This window comes from Gorilla gorilla, chromosome 6 (genome assembly GCF_029281585.2).
Source record: "Gorilla gorilla gorilla isolate KB3781 chromosome 6, NHGRI_mGorGor1-v2.1_pri, whole genome shotgun sequence".
NCBI lineage: Eukaryota > Metazoa > Chordata > Mammalia > Primates > Hominidae > Gorilla > Gorilla gorilla.
In genome coordinates, this window is record NC_073230.2 from 151,905,009 (window position 1) to 151,927,255 (window position 22,247).

Here is a 22,247-nt window from a genome sequence, read left to right on the forward strand (position 1 = left end):
CCCATTATTGATGATATATCCAAAGGAAACTAGATCATTATACCAAAATGCACTCATATGTTCATCACCATGCAATTCACAATAGCAAAGACATGGAATCAACCGTGGTTCCCATCAACGATGGATTGGATGAAGAAAACATATACACCATGGAATACCACACAGGCCTAAAAAAGAATGAAATCAAGTTGTTTGCAGCAACATAAATAGAGCTGAAGGCCATAGTCCTAAGTAAATTAATGCAGGAACAGAAAACCAAATACTACATGTTCTCACTTACAAGTGGGAACTAAACATTGAGCGCACATGAACACAAACATGGGAATGATTGACACTGAGCACTACTCAAGGGGAAGAGAGAGGGAGGTTGACATAGGTTGAAAAACTACCTATTGGGTACTATGTTCACTATCTGGGTGCAGTATACCTGTGTAACAAACCTTCATATGTACCCCCTGTATCTAAAATAAAAGTGAGAATTTTAAAAAGACTAAATATGTTAAAACCAGTACTCTCTAAATTTTATCTACAGTCATTAAAATCTCAATTGTTATCTCAACTGTTTTTGTTTTCTAAGAAACTGAGAAGCTGATTCTAGAAGGTATATGAACACACAAAGAATTTATGAGAAGTCCCGCTCCTGGTTAGAAGCCTATGTATGATGTTTCAGGCCATAGATAATTAATTACAAAGGTTTTACCTGGCTGGTTTACAGGGTGTGGAGAGGCTATTCTGCCCACCCCAGACTTGGTGCACAGCCAATGCATTGCAGTCTTTGAAGGGAGTTGCAGTCAAGGACCCCCTGGCTGGTCACGCCCTTGTGCATATTCATATTGCCAGCTCAGGATCCTTCATTCTTAGGTCTCTTTTTCTGAGGCCTATGTAGAGGTCTTCTTCAAGTGCCTCTGTCATGGCCTCCTAATAGGAGAGGAAGAGAGAGCCTTAAAGACACTTTTCTCCACTCTGAGTACCCAGTGAGTTTCCACTTTCTCCTTGCAGGGCTCCCCAAAAGTGAGACAACTCCATGTCTGTGCTAATCCAACTAACACTTGACCAGTGCCATTTCCACAGGGAAAAACGGAACAGGGGGAGTCAGTAATTTCTCTGGCTTTAGACTCTTGCTTACACTATTGAAGGAGGTAATTAAAGATTTAACTCTTTCCTTTGGGGCTTGTTGCTTCAATTGGCTCACTACCCGGGTGCAATATATCCATATAACAAACCTGCATGTGTACCCCCTGTATCTAAATAAAAGTTGAAATTTTAAAAAGAATAAATATGTTAAAATGAGTACCTAAGTCCTCAGCACTCTTTTTCAGCTATGCTGAGCTCCTGACATTCTAGAATATTCAAAACAATATTTAGAAAGAACACATTTGGAGTCCTTTCACTGTCTGACCAAGACTTACTATAAACCCACAATAATCAAAGGAATGTGATATTGGCAAAAGGGCAGACAAATAGAAGATACGCATTAAAACCACAATGAGATACCGCTAACCATCCACATACCCATTCAAGTTAAACCACCTGGCAACACCAAATACTGGCAAAAATTTGGAGTCCCAGAACTCACATATATTGTTGGTGAAAGTGGATAATAGTACAACCAATTTGGAAAATGTTCTAATAGTTTCTTATAAAACTAAACCCCTCTGATCATCTACCCCTATGAGCCAGCAATTATACTCCTAAGTATTTACTTAAGAGAAATAAAAGCATAAATCTACAAAAAAAGACTTAAACTGGAATGTTTACAGAAAGTGAATTCATCATTGCCAAAACCTGGAGATATCTTGAACGTCCATCTACAGGAGACTGGCTAAACAAACGGTAGTATATCTATATGGTTACGTATTCCACTGCCACAAAAAGGAATGAAGTACTAATACACACAACTTGAACAAATCTTAAAAACATTATTCTGGGTGAAAGAAATAAACAAATCTTAAAACCATTATTCTGGGTGAAAGAAACTTTGCACAGAAGAGTGTATGATGTTATTCCATTTATATAAAATTCTAGAAAAGAATAATTTATAATGAAAAAAATCAGAACACCAGTTGCCTCTAAGGAGTTAGCAGTGGGGAAAACTAAAGGCATGAGAAAACTTTGGAGATAATGGTAATATTCTACAATTTGGTAGGTTACACAGTGTATGCATTTGTCAAAACTTGTTTAACGGTATTCAAGATTTGTGTGTGGTGCTGTATGCAAATTTTACCTGAAAAACACCTTGAACTCCAGTTAATTATACATGTGCTGAACTGCTTAGAAGTATGCCTCCAACTGACTTTTCAATGAATTAAAAAATTAGATGGATTGATGGATGAATAGAAGGATGGATAGATGGATAGTTATGTGGTAAAGCAGTAACAGTTTTATCCAGAACCTAGGCGGTGGGTACATGCATGTTCACTGTATAATACTTTCAGCTTCTATAGATGTTTGAAAATTCTCATAATAAAATGGAAAATAATGGCATGATTCTGTGTATTTTTTAATAAAATCAACTTTGAAATATGCTGATAAGAACCACATTGCTAATTAAAGAAGTGAAGTACAGGAAGGTTTGGGCTGTGTGTTTCTGTGTAAAAGAAGGAGGAGTCAGATTTATATAAACTTGAACAAGCAAGAACTATTATTTCTAAGAACATGTAGCAAAATATTTACAAGACTGTCTCTGGAGAAGGAGCTTACCTTTTGTTCTCTGTTATAATTGAATCATTAACCAGGTGCATGTATTAATTCAATAAATAAACACATTAAAATTAAATGAGAGTTTAGTATCCATAACATTCCCAGAGAGAAAAATCTAGAGACCACTGCAGTTTGAAAAGCATGAAAAGGGAGGGGAATATGTTTGCTGTTTTTTGTTTTTTGTTTTCCAAACAAAGAGAATACTGATGAAGAAGGAAAGATTTGGAATTTAGTAAAGAATAGGGATCATTTGTTAATTTTCAGAAGCTTTTAGGATAAATAAAATGAAAAAGATGCTGGGTTATTTTGGCAGAGAGTTTGATACACTTGACTAAAAGATTTAAAAATATACCTACATGTCAAGAAAAACTGAAGTATTCTATACCTTTTACTACTTCTACTTAGCAGAGTTTATCTTGAGCCACTGTCCGTGGCATGTCCAATAAGACGTAAAGGCTTCACACACACTCCTCATATGAACAAGTTGCTGAAATATTGTTAAAGTGTCACATTTTGTCCATTATAAGGTAAATTGTTTTTCACAATTCTATTTTCTTTGAAATATGGGTGAGTCCTATAATCAATCTTCACCTTTAGTGTGGTAGTACTAAACACCACCCAAAAGTAACAATTAGATATTTAATAGAACATCTTATCATAGAGAGAATTTCAGAATCAAATAAATAAGATGGGTTAGTTTTTGCAAGGCTGTCTTTCTGGAGTTTCCTAGTATTCTTTAGAGTGTTAGGCCTATCATTCTCAGTTACCCACCAGACTGTACTTTACTAAGGCACAGGCGACTGCAAGAGTCAGACAATACTTGATAGTGTTGATATTGACACGTGAGATTTGTGATCACGTAGGCATTGATTTGAGTCCTGACTCTGTTACTTACTCTTGGGTTATATGAACTTGATAGGTTATTTAAGGTCTCTAGGTCTTATCTGTAAAATTTCCTAATCCGGAAAAATAGTGTGATGATAATAAATAGCCTAGCCAAAAAAATAGACTTAAATAAATGTATGAAAAGTAGAGTAAGTGCTCAAAAACTTAGCTCTGCTTTTATGCAAAAATGAACTATTTTAAGCAGTTACATGATACGAGAAATCAGCTTGATAATGGAAAAAGATCATACCATTGTGGTCAAGTTTTACACAAACATGATCTGTTTCGTGGCCTAGACTGAGTTGAATTAGAATAGAAGAAACCATATTACAAGTATTCAGGAATTAAGCAAAGACAAAAAAATAGTTATGACTGTGATAACTGAAACAAGGGAAGAGATATAAGAGACAATGCATTTAATTTGTGAATTGACAAATAAGGTAGGTGAGGAAAAAAGAGGCTTATGGAATTCTTGAACGTAACATGCAAGAAGAGCAGGGATGCCATTTGTTGGGAGAGGGGAATTGAGGAATAAGAGCCCGTTTATTGGTGTGTGTACGTGTTGGGGGAGGAAGGAGTTCAGTTTGGGACAACCATGAAGACCCAGCAGACAGCTGAAATACTGTTATGAAGTTCCCTTATATTCTAACGTATTACTTTTAGTTCTTTGAAGTCAATTCTGCACCCCACTTTTTGCTCTACACCCAGACAGTAGCACAGACTGGTGTTCAGTAATGACAGATGGAAAAGTGATGGGAGAATGGTGGTGAGTGGCTGGTGCATGCTGTGAGACTTGTGCATGAAGACTCATCCTGAGTGAAGAGCCACACGGTTCCACCAGGGGGAAGACTGATTTTTGCATATCATGCAGAAACTCAACCACCTGTTAGAGGAGGGAAACAGAGTGGGAAGGAACTACGCTGTAGGAAGGAAAGATGAACTTGAGTTTCACTTCTTAGTGCCTTTTCTCAGGGGAGAGGCCATCACTTGAAGATGCTGAGTCTTCTGCTCCTTCTCCTGGGACTAGGTATGAGCCTTGTCTTTTGAGGAGTCTGGGGTTAATGTTAACACTGGGTGGAGAGGTGGAAAGACTTTCTCTCCAGAGAGTCTGAAGCCACCAGACAGAAGATGAAGGGGATATGTTAGATTAAAGGACCATAACAGAGTAATTGTTGGCACAATAAAAAGGAGGCAGTTCCCTGGGGTCCTTTGGGAGCTGAGGTGGTATTGGAGAGATAAAGCAGAGACCTTCCTGCCTGGGGAGATGTCTGACCCCAAGCTTGTCGGTCCTCATGAATATCTCTCTGGAACTAGGCTCTGTGTTCAGTGCTGTCATCTCTCAAAAGCCAAGCAGGGATATCTGTCAACGTGGAACTTCCCTGACGATCCAGTGTCAAGTCGATAGCCAAGTCACCATGATGTTCTGGTACCGTCAGCAACCTGGACAGAGCCTGACACTGATTGCAACTGCAAATCAGGGCTCTGAGGCCACATATGAGAGTGGATTTATCATTGACAAGTTTCCCATCAGCCGCCCAAACCTAACATTCTCAACTCTGACTGTGAGCAACATGAGCCCTGAAGACAGCAGCATATATCTCTGCAGCGTTGAAGACACAGTGCGGGGCACAGATCAAAGATCTGAGCAAGAACCTCAGCTCTCTCCTACCCAGCTCCTCTCACATGAGCCTGAAGGCCCTGCCAAGGTGGGACAGAAGGAGGAAACCACAGCTTTTGGGCAGACACAGCTGTTTCTGTGTTTGTGGGTGGGCATGGGTATGAATGGATAGACTGGGGATGAGGAGAGCATCTGTAGGACTAGCTGGAGCGTTCTATCCACAGGCAGGAAGAGTGGCTCCTGGAAAGCTGAGGGTAAAATTTCTTCTAGAAGGGTGCTCAGAAATACCCAATAAAAACAATCAGATATAGTTTCCTTCAAGTGGCGGGGTCAGTAATAGCCTTTAACTGTTTTATCTCAAGGCTCTTTTTAGCTGGTTTTCTATCATAATATATTTTGGAAGAACTTTAGTCATCTTGAAACAAAGCTGGTACATTATATTAATGACATCTGGTTGTTCTCAGTGAATAGGAATGATAAAGCCCTCTAGATGCTTCAATATGACAATATGACACATGTATCCCAGGCCAATATAAAATCTGCAAAGTTCAGGAACCTTCTATACTGGTGAGTTTTGGAGTGGTCCAGATGTAAGAAGTAAGCTGCTGCACCTTAGATCACGTACCACGGAGAAAGAGGTGCAATGCTTAGTCTTTGGACTTTGAATTAAACTTTGGATATACTGCATTTGATTGTGCTACTCTATTCCATTTACTATGTAATCTGTAAAGCTGGGGCCAGTGCAAGAGAGGGTTCTATGACAGAACAAGCCCATGATGAAAGCTTCCTGCTGCTTGGGCCATGGACTAAGCAGACCCAGTTGTTCTTGAAGAGCCTATGGTAGATACCGATGCTCTGTGGAGCTCCTGACATTCCCCAATACGAGAATCACAAGGCAGTGTGGAACAGGTTTTCTGTGCCCTGATTTGCACTTCAGACCATTGCATCTTGGGCTATACTTTTGTTGCTTTCCAGATCCCAGAGAGAAAGAATGCTCACACACACAAATTACATGAGGAGTGTTTATTACTTACATACAGGCAGCAAGGGAAAACAGAGGCCTAAGATTCAGGGAAAGCCAGTCCCACTAGGCTCAGGAAAGCTGCCCAGGGTGGATGAAATCTTGTCTGTGCCTTCCCTACTTGCACTGCCACTGAGGGACCTCAGAGAGCAGCCACCCTGGGTTTTATATCCTAGAGCAACTTGACATGCTTGGCAAAGCATTGAAGGACATTCTATTTCTAGAAGGGACTGGAACAGAGCCCTGGCTGTTCTGGCCAGTTCCTCCTTATCTCAGGATGTTACATTCCCAGAACATTGTACAGTTATTTTTGAGAACTACAAGCAAGAAATAGGGGAGTACTGAGTTTGTCCAAGGCCACCTGGAGAATTGCCCTGCAGACAGGTGCAGAGTTTTGGTGTAAAGCCATACTCTTACCGGCCAACGATCCCCCTTCTTCTTTTGAAAAGTTGCTCCTGGCTCTGTAATGGATGCCTCATAATGGCATTCAGAACAAGGTATTATCTGATCTGCAAAACTGTAAATTCGGCTGTGCCCAGAGCATTCTGTTATCAAATGGAACATACATAATCAAGACCATACTTAAGCACAGCTGGAAAAAGGCACGATTCAATTTCAAGAGCACATCTCAGAGTCTCATGCTACCCACTCATACTTTTCTCCTCTTACCTTCAAACCACACCCAAGTTTCACGGAAATTCCATATTTCCAGTTGAGAAACATGAGCTTATTTTTTTCAACGGGTCTTCACATTATTCTGGAAGGATCATTACAGTCTAACCAAGTATGGTTCTGAAAGGTAGTGGTGAAGGGAAATCTTCTCGGGGCCAAAACTTAAATTGGTATACCTGATTGTTGTCCACATTTTATTGAAGAAGAGATGGCCAGAAGTATAGCTATATCTTATGTTCAATTTTCTTTCATACTATCATCTAGTCTCCTTACCTATTCAGTCATATTTTTCTTCTTTTTGCTTCTCTATGCTACAACCTGGGTAATTTCTTTAAAACTACTGTTTAGTTTACTAATTCATACCTCAGCTCCAGTAAGCCTCTAATTTAATCTTTCAACTGACTTTGTTCATTTAAATTATATTAATTTTTATTTCCAGAAAATCCACTTGGGTCATTTACAAATATGAGTGGACATTTTTGAAAGCATCTTGTTCCTTGTGTATTTTAAAACTATTTTCTTTTTATAAGTATATTAAGCATCTACTGGGAATTATTATCTGACAATTCCAGCATTTGATGCCTTTTTGCATCTGGTTTTCAGTGGCCTGCTGGCTCTCACTCAGGGTAGCCTATTTCCTTGTAAATTATGTAAGTTAATGTGAATTCATCTTTCAGAATTCTTTAAATACTGGAGTAAAAGTGGGTTTTCTAGGAAAATTCATGTTTGCCTCTGTCAAGAAATTGAGGCGCTACAGACCTAATATCACTTTATTTTATAACTCTCAGTATATATCTTCTTGGTCATAGAATGTCTGTCTCAAACCCCAATGGGCTGACTGTTCAGCGACCATGAATATTCGGAGGAAATTTTTTAAAATCCTTCACCCAAAGCCAAGACCAAGATAAATAATATTCTTTGTTAATTGCTTCTAGGATTAGTTTTCTAGCTCATCCTTTCACTAACTGTGTATCTCTTTGTGTACCTCGCTTTATAAAGCAGTGATTCCTGTCTAGTTTTGGTCCATGTAAGGTCTCATGGGCCTTCTCCAGTTTCCATGTGTACTAATTCTCCAGGTCACAGGAATGCACATGTATACCTGTTTTATCTCATGGGTTCAGTGTTAGCTTACCTTCCTGGCCCATGCTCCCATTACCATAGGAAGTTGACAAATTTACCTACAGTGAAGCCTTGGATTATGAAGCGCCTTCCTATATTACAAATTGCCTCTTTAAAAGCACTAAAGCACTGTGGTTAGGAACTTGAACTTTGTCAAGTGACAGACCTAAGTTTAAAACTTGGTTCTTCTGCTTTAACACTAGGTGTAACCTTAACAAGTTACACAATTTCTCCATGCCTTAATTTCTCCATAGAAAATAAGAATAATAGTGAGTTTTTAAATGTAGGTTTTTTTAATAAGAAAGTGATACAATTATCTGTATAAAAAGCACATAGAGACAAAATATGCAATTAGTGTAGTTGCTACCTAAACGTATTTCTCACTATAAAAACATATTTTACCACTAGCAATTCCTTCCTCAAGAATAAGTATGGCCCTCTCTCAGAAAATTTTATCATTACAATTGTTTCTCTTTTAGCTATTTTAATTAAATAAAAAAATTTGTGGTATTATAAAATATGCATATTATCAAAATAAAAATGTCAAAATCACTCCATTTAATAAAATTAGATCATACAATATGTAGTTTTAGAATTTATTCCCTTAACCCAACAATGTTTCATAAATATCATTTCATGTCAAAAATATTTTACATTAACTTTAATAAGAACAGTTTGATATACTGATGATCATCCTTCATACAATCAAAACCCATGACAAGGTATATATCCATAGGCTAGATGACAGGGTTATTTAATTTTAAATAGCAATTGTTTGTGTGCGTTGAATGATTTCTGTTGCAGACTCAGAAGGAAATCATGAAAGCCCTAACTCTACCTGCAGATGGCTGGTTCTTTTTTATTCAGGTGTTAACTTAAATGCCACCTCCCCAAAGAGACGTTTCCTGACCACTCTACGTAACAGCACTTCAGCAGTCATGCCATATTATATTACCACTTTATCCTATTTTAATAATATGTACTCATCATTTACTGAAAGCGATGTATGTGCATCCCATTTCTATACCTCCTCATATGTGCATAAATGCATGCACATGCACACATGAATGCACTGAAAACAAGAACCTTTTCTGTCTTCTTCATTGCTGCTTCCAAATAGCCTAGAAGAACTCTTGGAATATCACTCCAGGAATTCAATAAATATTTGCGAGTAAATAAATATATTTCAAAGATAAGAGGAAAATTTATACAGCTGCAGTGGATTTCCCTGGAGGAAAACTCTACAAAGGCATTTGAGTTTAGATAATCTAAGCTCATAAGACAATTAACTAGATTATTCTAACAGGAAAGGAATAAGCACTTCAAACTTTATATTTTTTATTCTTGTTTTAAATTTATGTTTTAGTTGCGGGGAGGATACAAAAAGATTAAAGGACACAAAATTACAGCTAGATAGGAGGAATAAGTTCCGGTGTTTTACAGAACTGTAGGAGGACTACAGATAACAAGCATTGTATTTGAATAGAAAGGTACATATGTCATGTGCCAACCCCGTTCTGCTGCCTTACCCAAGACTGGGAAATGGAACAGATGATATGGGTTCTATAGAGAGGCAAAGTGCAGAACCTGCTCAAACACAGTGGCCCTGGGGTGGAAAGTTCTCAGTTGGAATTGTGCTGGTGCCTGTGTGGATGGAGCATTCAGTTCTGAGCCTTAGGAGCCTTTTGAAGGCCCTCCTGGCCAAGATGATCTTGAGGAAATGACTGACCCATTGGCTGCCTTCCAAATGGATGACACAGTCTAGACTTTTATAAACTACATGAGTAGAAGGAACCCAGTTGACTGGATTTATCACCAAACCTAGCTTGTGAGCCTCAGTCTAGAGCTAGCATAATTTAGAAAAATAAATGCATACATCATATATTAAACTCTGAGTATCATGAAACAGATCCTAGATGTTACAATAATAAGAAACTACATGGGTGTTTCTCCTGCACTCTGTCCTGGCTTTCTTCTGCTTCTTGTCTAAGGGAGCCTGGACTCACTTAAGCAGCTCTAATAGGCCAAACAAGAGAGTGGTCAAGGAGTGGCTGAAATGTGAACAGAAAGACTCACCATTATATTAGAGCAATCAATCTATCCTTAAAATACCATAGGTTTACTGTCAAGTGCTAGAGGCTTCCCCATTTACCCATACATGGAAGCCTGAAGAATAAACAGAACTATAAACTTCCCTCTGGGCATAAAACTTGCATGTCTTCCATGGCTTCAAGGTGGGGAGCAGCTGGGCAGGCAGAAGGAGGGGCAAGAGGCAGTCAAGAGGAGGGACGGGAGGCAGGCGGGGAGGAATGGGCTACTCCGTTTAGCTGATCAGCCTTGACCAGTTCATGCTCTGCGACTCCATCTTACAAGTCAGAGTTTTCTGAATCACACAGAGCATTCCCTTCACTCTCCAGATTCAATGATTCCTGGGATGATATGGTAATGAAAATAATTCCTTTTTGGATAAAGAGAAATTGTGCTGTGCGGGAGAAAGTAGCTTAGAAAAAAAAAATGGATGCGGAGAGGAGCTGGGAGTTTGGGGGTAAGACAGCCTAAAATCTGACAATCTGGTTGGGGAATGATAAAAGATACTGGAACCCAAGGAGAAGTTCAGTAAGAACGTAGGAGAAAGATCTGGTGGGATTTGGAGAAAAAAGTGTTAAAAAATAAAATTGGAATCTGACAGTTTGCAGACTACTGGAGGTCTGAGAGACGCAACTCTGTAGCAACATGAAGGGGAACAAACTTTGTCTGAATAGGGAAGGTTCTAGTATGATCTCTGCTTTCCTTAGACAAGTAACCCTGGAGAAGACACTTGACCTCTGAGCTTTAGATTGTTCATCTGTAAAAAGGAGAGAACAATATCTGCTGCCTACCACCTCAGTGAGGCTGCACTAAGGATCACCTCAGAGGAGGCAAAGCAGAATGCCCTATTGCACAGCATGGAGGCCCTAGAGTCGGACCACCATACTTACATCCCATCTTTAAAATCTCCTGGCTGTGTGGCCTTGAGCAAGCCACTTCACCTCCAGAAAGCTCATTTGATCATCTGTAAAATGGGCAAGCCCATAGGTGGTTGTGATGATAAAATGAAAAAAACATTCTTAACTTACATGAGTTACATGCTGTAGAGTAAGTTATGTGGTATATAGTAAGCACACAGAAAAGACTCACTGTTATCAAAATTAAAGGAAAGTGGTTTAGTGTGCTAAGCACTAAATACAAGCCAGAGAGATGTCTTGAGAAGTAGACAAAGAAATCTACAATTCAGAATGAACAGTAACAAGAATGACATGTCCTCCAAATTGAGATTTGGCAGCTGGATCTGAACCTATTCTACACATCTGAGTCTACAGTATGAGGTAACAGTCTCCACCTATAGCTATCTTCTCTGTCTGTAAGGTCATTCCTTTCTGAAGAAAGCTGACCTCAGACTATTTTGCGATCATTTAAGGAAGAGCGCAAAATACTGGAGAAGGCTAGTCTTCAAGCTCTAGATACAGAAAATCCTCATATTCTTGGGTGTTCTCTTTCAGACTGAGAGTCAGAGCCACAAGCACTGATCCAAAAATCCCCTTTTCCAAAAAAATTTTCCATCTTCTACCAAGGTTCACCTCCCTGTTTAGTGCACACTAGTATCTACAGTTGTTAGAGCAGGAGTCTCTCCTTATCCTCTAAGGCAGGTGTTCTGTGAAGACCCCATGACAAGGGACAAAATGAAACAACATGTTCAGGGACAACACAGGAAAACCCCATTTTATCAATGCTCCAAAACCTGGCTACCTCAGGCTTGGCAAGTTATTCGTGAGCGGAGAGGTGTGTCATCTACATGGCAGTCATGGCCTGGATGGGTCTCGAACTGTGGCAAGGTAAGGCTCTGAGACAAGGTGCCAGAAGAAAGATAAATTCAATCATCTATTTCTACCAGGAAGAAAAGCACCAGGAAGGAATCAGATGTACAGTTTGTCCTCTGGGGACCTCTGCCTTGATCCTCAATAAATCTCCTTTTAGATACCTCCTCTTTGATGAAATTCCCACACTTCACAATGCTCTCCATGGCTTCCGTTGGCCTTATGGTCAGCTTTGCCAAGATCTGTATTCTTGGGCAAGACAGAATCCTTCTGAATCTCAGTCTCTTCCTCTATAAATGGAAACAATTTTTCTCTGCACAAATCACAATTAGCATGTTTGTGGGAAGTTAAAGTGTGAAACTCAGCATAAATGAAAAGTAATGTACCACTGTTGCTTACATGAAAACTCTTGTAAAGTTGTCAGGCACCGTGCACCATCTAAGCATAGCAGTGTTAGGTATGGGCCCATTAGTGATTAGAGGGGGTACGAGGCAGAGAGGGGGTCTCCAAGCAGTGGGTCTCCTGGCTGTGGGGAAGCTGGCTCAGCGGCCATACCAGGAGCTGAACCCGAGGGTACTCTGTGTGTCCTCTCAACACCATGGGCCCCACTTTGGCATTATTTCCAATTCCCTCTGGTTTCCATTTGCTTCCTCCCTCTAGCCCCCTGGCCATGTCCGATTTCAACACCAAGTTTCTGAGCTTTTCCCATTTTGTCCACCGTCTCTAGAACATTTCTGCTTCTTTTACCTTTCAAAGAATCCAAACTTGAACTCTACTCACTCCTGCCCATCACCAGCCTGAGCTCAGAGTTGCTGAGAAGGGAAAGCACCCTCATAAGGAAGCCCCTCCTTTCCCTACATCATTAGACTTGAGCACAGACAGCATCTCCATCTCCACACTGCTCTGGCCAGGTTGTGCCTCAGTCAGTTACACAACTGTGTCTTAATAGCCTTGGTAGGGCCCAAATCAGGATATTCTCTGGGAAGATTCACTTTGTACTGAGCCACGCATAATCTCCCGGCATCTAAAATAGAAAATTCTAGACCCACCCCTTCACATCTTCATTATTGAACCCAATATGTCACCCAATTACCATGTGCTTAAATCTCTACCTACTGCTGATTCTCAGATCAGATCGTAACCCAGATTTATCATGGTCCAAACTCTGACATGTGATCAGGGGCCATGTCATTCTGGTTCAGGTTGTCAGCCCCAAGCAGGTGGGTCAGTTTGAATCACCGTGAGTACAGGTTGCCAGGGTAACCATGAGGCTGCATAAAAAGAACCTATGACAGGATGCACATGAGAGAGACAAATGTCTTCACATTGAAGAAGGGGAGGAGTGCGCCATTGGTTTTCCATCCTCCAGATGCACTGAGAAAGCTCCTACAGAAACTGTGCCCCCTCCTTCTTTGAAACACTTCCCATCCTTAAGCCTTGGTAGGAAGGAGAGCCATCTGGAAGCCCTGAATCCTATGGAATGCTGAGTGTCCCTTCTCCTTACCCCTTAGTGTTGGAATTCTCATTCCCCAAAGTCTTGGATTTGACCTTCCCCCACGGTGACTGGAGAGAAACATCTTCATATTCACAGGAATGAGCCTTAGATCAGACTTTGCTCCTCTCATGGGGGCCCCAGAACGCTGAAAAGCCAAGCTGGTTACCAACCCTTGTCCTTCCTTAAGTACCTTAAATATATCCCCAATACTTAAAAAGATTCCTAAACAGCCAGGCCATTCTCCCTCCTTCTAACCCTCCTCTCCTGGGCCTAAGAAAGCCCAGCTGTGTGATCCGGGGCTTGGCTTCCCCTGTCTTTCCCATCCCAGAATCCTTCCAGGAAAGAGCCAGTCTCCCTCTCTGCTCTCAGAAGGCAAGTATCCTTATCACCTGTGAATCACAAACCCACAGAGTGGCTAAACATAGCCGAGCTGATGCAAGACCCTAGGAAGGGGAAACCTGCAGGTGTGTTTGTGCTGGGAGGAGTGGTGACCCTCACTTCACAGACACCTCCTCTGCTGATCCTTGGGAGGTATAAGGACAGGCCTTCCACCACCAGTCCGGCACACTCTACCACCATGAATCCACTCCTGATCCTTGCCTTTGTGGGAGCTGCTGGTGAGTTTCATGCCCTGCCTCAGGCCTCACCCACCCCCTTTCCTGGGAGACACATGCCCTGCCATTCTTGCCACCTCTCCTCTTTTGACTATGCTCTGATATTCTATTTCCTCCATCTGGCAGCCCTCCTTCCCATCCTCCTTGGGCTCTTTTTAAGCCTCACTTGTTTCACCTTCTCCCTGATTTCACTCCCACCACTGTCATTCATCCATACCCAAGCTACGGTTGGAGAAGCTGGGAAGGGAGGCCAGATGGGGCTGGCCTACAAAATGAAGCAGCAGGCTTCAGACTTGGCTCCTGCAGCACCAAAATAGCACCATTATAGCTGCTCTTAACTTCAAATGCAGCTGGGGAGGTTGGAAAATTATGCATGCCAGAGACTCAACTCTACAAGTTCTAACTTCATTTGTCTGGTGTGCAAGCTGTGTAGTGGGCTTTTAAGGTTCCCAGGTGATTTTTAACATTTCCAGCCATGCAGCCAAGGTAAGGATTGCTGTTCTATTGGCCAATAACAACATCTACCTTTGTTCTGCCAAAGTGAGCCTGGGGTCTGCCGTCAACTCTGCCCCGACTGTACAGATCTGAGCTATGGGGGAAGATGGTCATGGCCAGGTCTACGCAGCCAGGGGATTCCCTAGCTTGGCCAAAGTATCCTGACAATCCAGGTTCAAATAGCCAGGGGAAGTACACAGGTGATGAATAAAAGAAGCACTCAGTGGGTGAGACAACCACATCCCAACTGCTATCCCACTGGAAGCATTTTGAGGACATCCCTTGCGTCCTCAGCCTGGTGACCCCAGGAGAGATCTGAGCCCCCGCATGGTACCTAGCTATGTGCCCTGCAGACACAGAGACTTGGCAGTCACATCCAGTGATGCTCACCAGGGGTGGCAGAGCTCCCTCCCTTGCCTAGCTTCATTGTGCTTATTAAGGATTTCTAATTAGCAGGAAGCAACCGCAGGCTGGGAGGGCCACCCGTAACATGTTACTAACTTGCCTTCTCCCTTCCCATCTCCACTCCAGTTGCTTCCCCCTTTGATGATGATGACAAGATCGTTGGGGGCTACACCTGTGAGGAGAATTCTCTCCCCTACCAGGTGTCCCTGAATTCTGGCTACCACTTCTGCGGTGGCTCCCTCATCAACGAACAGTGGGTGGTATCAGCAGCTCACTGCTACAAGTCGTAAGTGTGGGGTCCCTGACTGCAAAGCTCCCAGCCAGGCTGTCTGGGAGAGCTTGGCTTCCACCCAGGGAACTACTGAGGTTGGGTAAGATGGATGGGAGAGGTGGTGGAGAAGAAATCTTGCTGGCAACAGCTGACTCTCCAGAGCAGAGAGTGAACACAAGACAGGAACCTCTCACACCAAGACAAATCCAAGAAACAGCAAAGGTTGTGGTCATAAAAGCAGGCAGGGATGATCTTGGGGTGGTGAGAGCTAGTGAGAAAAGCAGGAAAGTACCTTTTGCTGGTTAGCTACACGTTAAAGCCACGTAAGAAAGCGTTTTTAAAAATACTGATCCCTGTGTCCTATCCCAGGGCAATTAACTCAAAATTATCAGGAAGAGGGTGTGAATATCAGTGAGTATTTCACACTCTACCTCTGGTAACTGTAGAGTGTATAGACAGCGCTGAGAACCGCTGCCTACACCAAGAACTCTCAAACCTGAGTATGCATCAGAACTCCCTGCAGGCTTGTTGAGGCACAAATCAATGGGTCCCATCCCCAAGGTTCTGATCAGTAGGTGGGGGTAAGGACCAAGAATTTACATTTCTAACAAGTTCCCAGGAGATGCTAATGCTATGGCTACCCTTGGATTAGATTAGAAGGGTGGTTCTCACCAGGCCAAGAAGGGAGGGAGGAGTAGGCTCTGTGCGCAGTTAGCAAAGGCCTGGGGTGAAGAATGCTGGGAAAACTTCAAAGAGCTCCTTATGCCCACAGTGCTATTGACTGTATAGATTGTGGGAAAGAGTCTGGGAAGGCAGATTGAGGAGCAGCCTCTGGAGGATCCCTTTGACTCTTCCCCACCCCACTACCACCAACCTCTGGAGCAGAAAGGTCCTGGTTCTCATACCTTCACTGACCCACATCCCTATCCTGCCCTTGCGATATGGCCACATGCCCCACCACATGCCTCCAGAGCTGTCCATGTGCAGGGAGCTTGAGGAACCTGGGGAAGGTGGGATGAGTGCCCCAGCTGTGGGAGAAGGGCTTCACCACGCCTGCCCTGCCCATCAGCCGCATCCAGGTGCGACTGGGAGAGCACAACATCGAAGTCCTGGAGGGGAATGAGCAGTTCATAAATGCGGCCAAGATCATCCGCCACCCCCAATACGACAGGAAGACTGTGAACAATGACATCATGCTGATCAAGCTCTCCACACCTGCCGTCATCAATGCCCGTGTGTCCACCATTTCTCTGCCCACCGCCCCTCCAGCTGCTGGCACCGAGTGCCTCATCTCCGGCTGGGGCAACACTGCGAGCTCTGGCGGTGAGTGGGACCCTTTGTCCTTCTACTTCCCTCCATCCTCACAATTTCCAGGACAAAGCATGCCCCTTAACTTGAATCCTTTCACCTCCAGGCTTAAGACACATTTCTAGCGCCCATTACACACAGGCTCTGTACTGGGCACCAGAGAGATACAAAGTCTCAAGGACTTGGCTCCTAAAATCAAAAGACAGGACAAATGGAGAACTTGATATGATCACCTCTTGGGAGGGGTTCAACAATGATCATTCTGGGAACTAAAAGCCAGAGTCCCTTGCCAGGACTTATGTTTTGGAGTCCTCTCCAGGGGCAGTGTTCCTCTTCAGTGTTCCATCCTAGACTATTGTCTCTTTCTCTGGCCTAACCCACATTTCTTTCTTTGTTCTGTTCCTGATCCTCACAGCCGACTACCCAGACGAGCTGCAGTGCCTGGACGCTCCTGTGCTGAGCCAGGCTGAGTGTGAAGCCTCCTACCCTGGAAAGATTACCAACAACATGTTCTGTGTGGGCTTCCTTGAGGGAGGCAAGGATTCCTGCCAGGTGATTTGACCCCTTCCCATGCTGAGGCTCCCACTGATACCCAGGCCCCACCAGGGAAAATGATTTGAACTCCCAAGGTGGTGGGGCTGAGGAGGCTCCCCAGCAGTGCCCCATGGAGAAGTGAGGAAGGCTGCCTTGGGCTGCATCCTGTCTGCTTAGGAAGAACAGAGAATGGGCCACCGTGAGAAGGACGTGGAGCCACAGAGCTGGCTGGAAAGGGATCTTTTAAGGATCAGAGTAAATGTAGCTATATTCCTCCTCCATCTCTCCATACGATTTGTCCCTTCTTCCCCCCAGGGTGACTCTGGTGGCCCTGTGGTCTGCAATGGACAGCTCCAAGGAATTGTCTCCTGGGGCTATGGCTGTGCCCAGAAGAACAGGCCTGGAGTCTACACCAAGGTCTACAACTATGTGGACTGGATTAAGGACACCATAGCTGCCAACAGCTAAAGCCCCTGGTCCCTCTGCAGTCTCTATACCAATAAAGTGACCCTGTTCTCACTGTCTGTGTCTGTTCCTGCTCCCTCTCACTCCTTCACACTGGAAAGCATCCTCCAATCTCAGGTCAGACACAACTCCCCCGCTTAAAGGTAAGCAGAGCCCCCATCTCCCAAAATGTGTTCCATGGTACACTAGATTAGCACATACAAACAGATGGAATCCAAAAATAAGAAGGAGCTTGGGAGAGAGGGGGACACTGTTTTCTAGAGAAAAGTATTTTTCAGAAAGGCGGTCTTTGCGGCAGGGGGTATTGATTTTTATTTGGACTTCTCACAGTGGGTAGAGCTACTCTGCCTTCAGAACAATCACAGCACAGAAAAGGTGTCAACATCTTTGAGGTGGCCCAAGAAATGTGACCAGCTGAATCCTATTGCTAAAATACAACAAGAATGACAAATGCTGTCGGTGATGATGTGCCTCTCCCAGGAATGTGTCGGCACAAAACCCTCAACCAAGCCATCCCTTCTCATTCACCTGGAAAATCAGACTCAAGAAAATCTCCCTGGCCCCCAAACTCTTCCCTCAATTCCCTAGTTCCATCTCTATGAGCAGGCTAGAGAGATGTTCCACCTACCATAGCGGGAGCCAGACTGTGACTTGGGAATCAAGCCCAACTCTGCATGCTGCAATTTTGTCTTCTTTGCCTTTGGGGTAGGATGCCACACTGAATTGAACAGCTGACACCAGCTCCCCACTCTGACCAGGGAAAGAAACTAGAGAGGGTCAAGATTCACCCATTTGATCAATTAACCGAGGTAGGAATCATTTTCATATAACTTGCTTCCCTTTGAGATACTTCAAATGACTTCTGTGGGACTCCTTTAAAAAAACTGGAGGGAAAGACATCTGAGCAGCCACTCTGGCCACATGTTGGTTGGCTTGCACCCACTGGATGCAGCAGAGGGAAGCAGGCACCCTGGCACCTCTGGCACCTGCCAAAGCCTCCTCCTGGCCATTCTGAGAGGGACCATGTTGGGGCCATAGCTCTTCCAAGCTTGGCACCGAAGATCCAAGCAAGCTTCTCTTTGAAATTCCACCTTCACCTTCTGTCCCAAGTGGTTGTGGACACCCCTGGGAGCTGGTAACAAGGGCCAGGAGCAGCCAAGGAAGACAGACAAGTTCAGAGCACATTTCCAGTTACAGGGAACAGAGCACAGGCCTCCAAGTGTCCACGGAGCAGTGTGCAAATTGCAGTGATGAGTAGAGGAAAACCTCTACATGGAGCACAGCATTCCTGGCAAACACAAGGGACCGCAGTCCACATGCTGTGGAATACACCCAAGTATGCATCAGACACTTGTTTGGTAAACAGTAAATGTGTAAGATCAATTACCTTGAGAGGGCCATCTGGGCTCCAGATGTGTGGTTCGTGTGAAGAGACAGCTACCACTCACTATCTTCAGAGGAAAACAGGGCTCAGGGCTTGCACACAATGGACAGATACACATGGGTCACCCAGAAAAGTCATTGCATACAAACATCACTTTGTCCAACACGGATTTTGTTTTTATGGAGTCCAAACGCAGACCCTAGTTCAGCTTACAGCCTTGGGTTTGTCTGCTTTTGAAGACATATATCCAGTAGATAGATAGACAGACAAGACAGATACATATTTTCCCTTTCTTACCACAATGTCAATGCCTCATCTGAATATCATCATTACTCAAGAGTCAAGGGAAGAACAAAACGCTTCATATAAACAGGGCTTGGCTGGGCAGGGAGTATTAGTTTCCAGGGTTTTCTGTCTCCATTCAGATCATTCCTATCAAAGCCCAGCTAGTTACCTCAAGCCAAGAGACAGACATAAGGATCCCAATGGCCTTCCAGACAGCTGCTTCACCTCCTACCTCGGCCACATAGAGTCTTTACACAGAAAACTGAGTCACCCCACTGAGAAGGGTTGCCAGCAGAAACAGTGCATGAAAATCACAGATAACCATGGTATATCTTGCAAGTGGTCAGTGTAAAATAAACCACCACCACCACCACCGAAAACACAAAACAAGCAAAAAAAAAATGCTTATTATTCAAAATCCAAGACAAAATACTGTGTGAGAGTCAGGCAATGGGGTTGCCTTTTCTCAGGCCACACAGCTTTCCCAGTCCATTTGCTCACATGAGACTGTGAGATGTGAAGGTCTGCAGAGTGTGTGCTTGGGATCGAGGCTGGTACTGTTCACCTGTGGGTCCAGTCCAAAGGGCAAAGAGGCAGAAAGCTACAACTCTGTCCACCGCCACGGCTTAGGACCTCCTTCTCACAGAGGCTCCGAAGAGCCCCCACCTCAGCCTTCACACAAAACATCTCCTTCTGGCTGAACAATAGCCAGGCTGGAGTGCCATGGCATGATCTCTGCTCACTACAGCCTCTGCCTCCCGGGTTCAAGTGATTCAGCCTCCGAAGTACCTGGGACTGCAGGTGCATGCCACCATGCCCAGCTAATTTTTTCTTTTTTTTGTATTTTTATCAGAGACAGGGATTCACAATGTTGGCCAGTGTGGCTTTGAACTCCTGACCTCAAGTGATCCAAAGTGCTAGGATTACAGGTGGGAGCCACCGCTTCTGGCCCAGGCCCTATTTTTTAAAAAATAATTTCAAATTTTATTTTAGATTCATGGGGTACCTCTGCAGGTTTGTTACATGGGTATATTGTGTGATGCTGAGGTTTGGGGCACAAATGATCTCATCACTCAGGAACTAAGTATAGTACCCAATAGGTATTTTTTCAGCCCTTTCCACACTCCTTCTCTCTTCCCTCTAGTAGTTGCAGTGTCTACTCTTCCCATCTTTCTATCCATTTTAACCCAATGCTCACCTCCTACTTATACATGAGAACGTGATATTTGGTTTTCTGTTCCTATGTTAATTTGCTTAGGATTATGGTCTCCAGCTCCATCCATGTTGCTGCAAAGGACATGATTTCATTCTTTCCATGGCTGCATAGTATTCCATGGTGTATATGTACCACATTTTCTTTATCCAGTCTACCGCTGATGGCCACCTAGGTTCATTCCATGGCTTTGCTACTGTGAATAGTGCTGTGATGGACATGCGAGAGCATGTGTCTTTTTGGCAGAACAATTATTTTCCTTTGGGTAAATGCCCAGTAAAGGAATTGCTGGGTGGAAAGGTAGTTCTGTTTTAAATTGTTTCAGATATCTCCAAACTGTTTTCTGCATTAATTTTTCCATGAACTAATTTACACTCTGGCCAATAGTGCACAAGCATTCCCTTTGCTCTGCAGCCTCACCAGCATCTTCTATTTTGTGGACATTTTACTAATAGCCACTCTGCAGCCAAGCTCTTTCAAGGCCAATGTGGGGAAAAGCCACAAACATCCCTTTCCCAACGAGAATTCTTGCCTGCCCACTGGTAGAATTTTTATTTTCATCTGTCTTTTGTTGTTTGTTTTTCAAAGAAAAACCAAAGGTAAAGTGGTAAGATCTTCCACACCTGAGCATGTTTGTAGCCACCAGAGTCGGCTGGGAAGGGGCCCCTCACGCATGCACTGATCTTGTCATGTGGAATTTGAGAGATCAAGAAGCCCCATAGCAACCTACCATACAACTGCCCATCAGTGCTCATCCTTTCACAGGATTAGCTCAATTCTGACTCTGCAGACACTGGCAGCCACAGGTGAGAAACCTAGTGTATCTGTGGGCTTCCCTCATCAGGCAGGGCCACAGTGGGCTGCCTGTCCTAGGCAGAGTCACAGCAACATTCTCTTAAACTGATTTTAAGCATAAATCCACTTCACCAATAATCATCTGAGGGCACAGTCCCTGCCTCCTTCCTCGGGGATTTTAAAACACACATCTCTCTGACCAAACAGGTAGATGGGATCTGACTTTAAAGAGGGGAAAATTGGGATGAATTGGGGTATCAGGAATGAATCCCAAGTGTTTTTCTGTGGGGACAGGCATCCACATCCCGAAACATACTTGGAGATGGAGAAAAATGCAGGAGAGAAGAGAAAAAAAAGGGTGACAAAGTGGCTGAAAGTCTTTGAAAGCTTCTCTCGTGGTTCTTTCTGGCTCTGGTTGCTTTGCCAAGGTCTTGAGTGCAGGCAGGGCCGGCTCTGGCTGGGAGCTGCTGCTCTTGGACATGGAAGATTCACTTCACCTCCAGAAAGCTCATTTGATCATCTGTAAAATGATCATTTGATCATCTGTAAAATGGGCAATCCCATAGGTGGTTGTGATGATGAAATGAAAAAAAAAATTCTTAACTTATATGAGTTACATGCTGTACAGTAAGTTACATGGTATATAGTAAGCACACAGAAATAATTCACTGTTATCATAACTGAAGGACAGTGGTTTGGTGTGCTAAGCACTAAATACAAGCCAGAAAGGCGTCTTAGAGAAGTAGACAAAGAAATCTGTAGCTCAGAAAGAACAGTACCAAGAATGACATGTCCTCCAAATTGAGCTTGGGCAGGTAGATCTGAACCTATCCTACACATCTGAGTCTACAGTATGAGGTAACAGCCTCCACCTATAGCTATCTTCTCTGTCTGTAAGGTCATTCCTTTTTGAAGAAAGCTGACCTCAGACTATACTGTGATCATTTAAAGAAGAGCACAAAATACTGGAGAAGGCTAGTCTTCAAGCTCTAGATACAGAAAATCCTCATATTCTTGGGTGTTCCCTTTCAGACAGAGAATCAGAGCCACAAGCACTGATCCAAAAACCCCCTTTCCCAAAAAAGTTTTCCATCTCCTACCAAGGTTCACATCC

General features: G+C 43.4%; 1 protein-coding gene and 2 gene segments (V, D, J or C); all 3 read left to right on the forward strand.

Annotated features, from left to right (window-relative positions):
• LOC101146757 (T cell receptor beta constant 2-like) overlaps positions 1-22,247 on the forward strand; it is a 112,979-nt gene that overhangs the window by 15,027 nt on the left and 75,705 nt on the right.
• The window catches only part of LOC101146303 (T cell receptor beta constant 1-like), an 84,071-nt gene continuing 66,378 nt past the window's right edge, over positions 4,555-22,247 (forward strand). The window contains 2 exon segments of the C gene segment in view: positions 4,555-4,612; positions 4,900-5,192. Of these exon segments, the coding sequence occupies positions 4,579-4,612; positions 4,900-5,192 (327 nt within the window).
• Positions 13,166-17,478, forward strand: LOC115930162 (serine protease 1). Of its 4 annotated transcripts, none has more exons than XM_063708818.1 (6): positions 13,942-13,981; positions 15,005-15,164; positions 15,519-15,560; positions 16,219-16,472; positions 16,873-17,009; positions 17,307-17,478. In XM_063708818.1, the coding sequence occupies exons 1-6, from the start codon at positions 13,942-13,944 to the stop codon at positions 17,457-17,459; spliced, it is 786 nt and encodes a 261-aa protein (XP_063564888.1). In that variant the 3' UTR covers positions 17,460-17,478. The 4 variants fall into 4 exon arrangements, with proteins under 4 accessions (XP_063564887.1, XP_063564888.1, XP_063564890.1 ...); XM_063708820.1 differs by having other exon boundaries at positions 15,546-15,548; XM_063708817.1 differs by lacking the exons at positions 13,942-13,981; positions 15,519-15,560 and adding an exon at positions 13,166-13,247.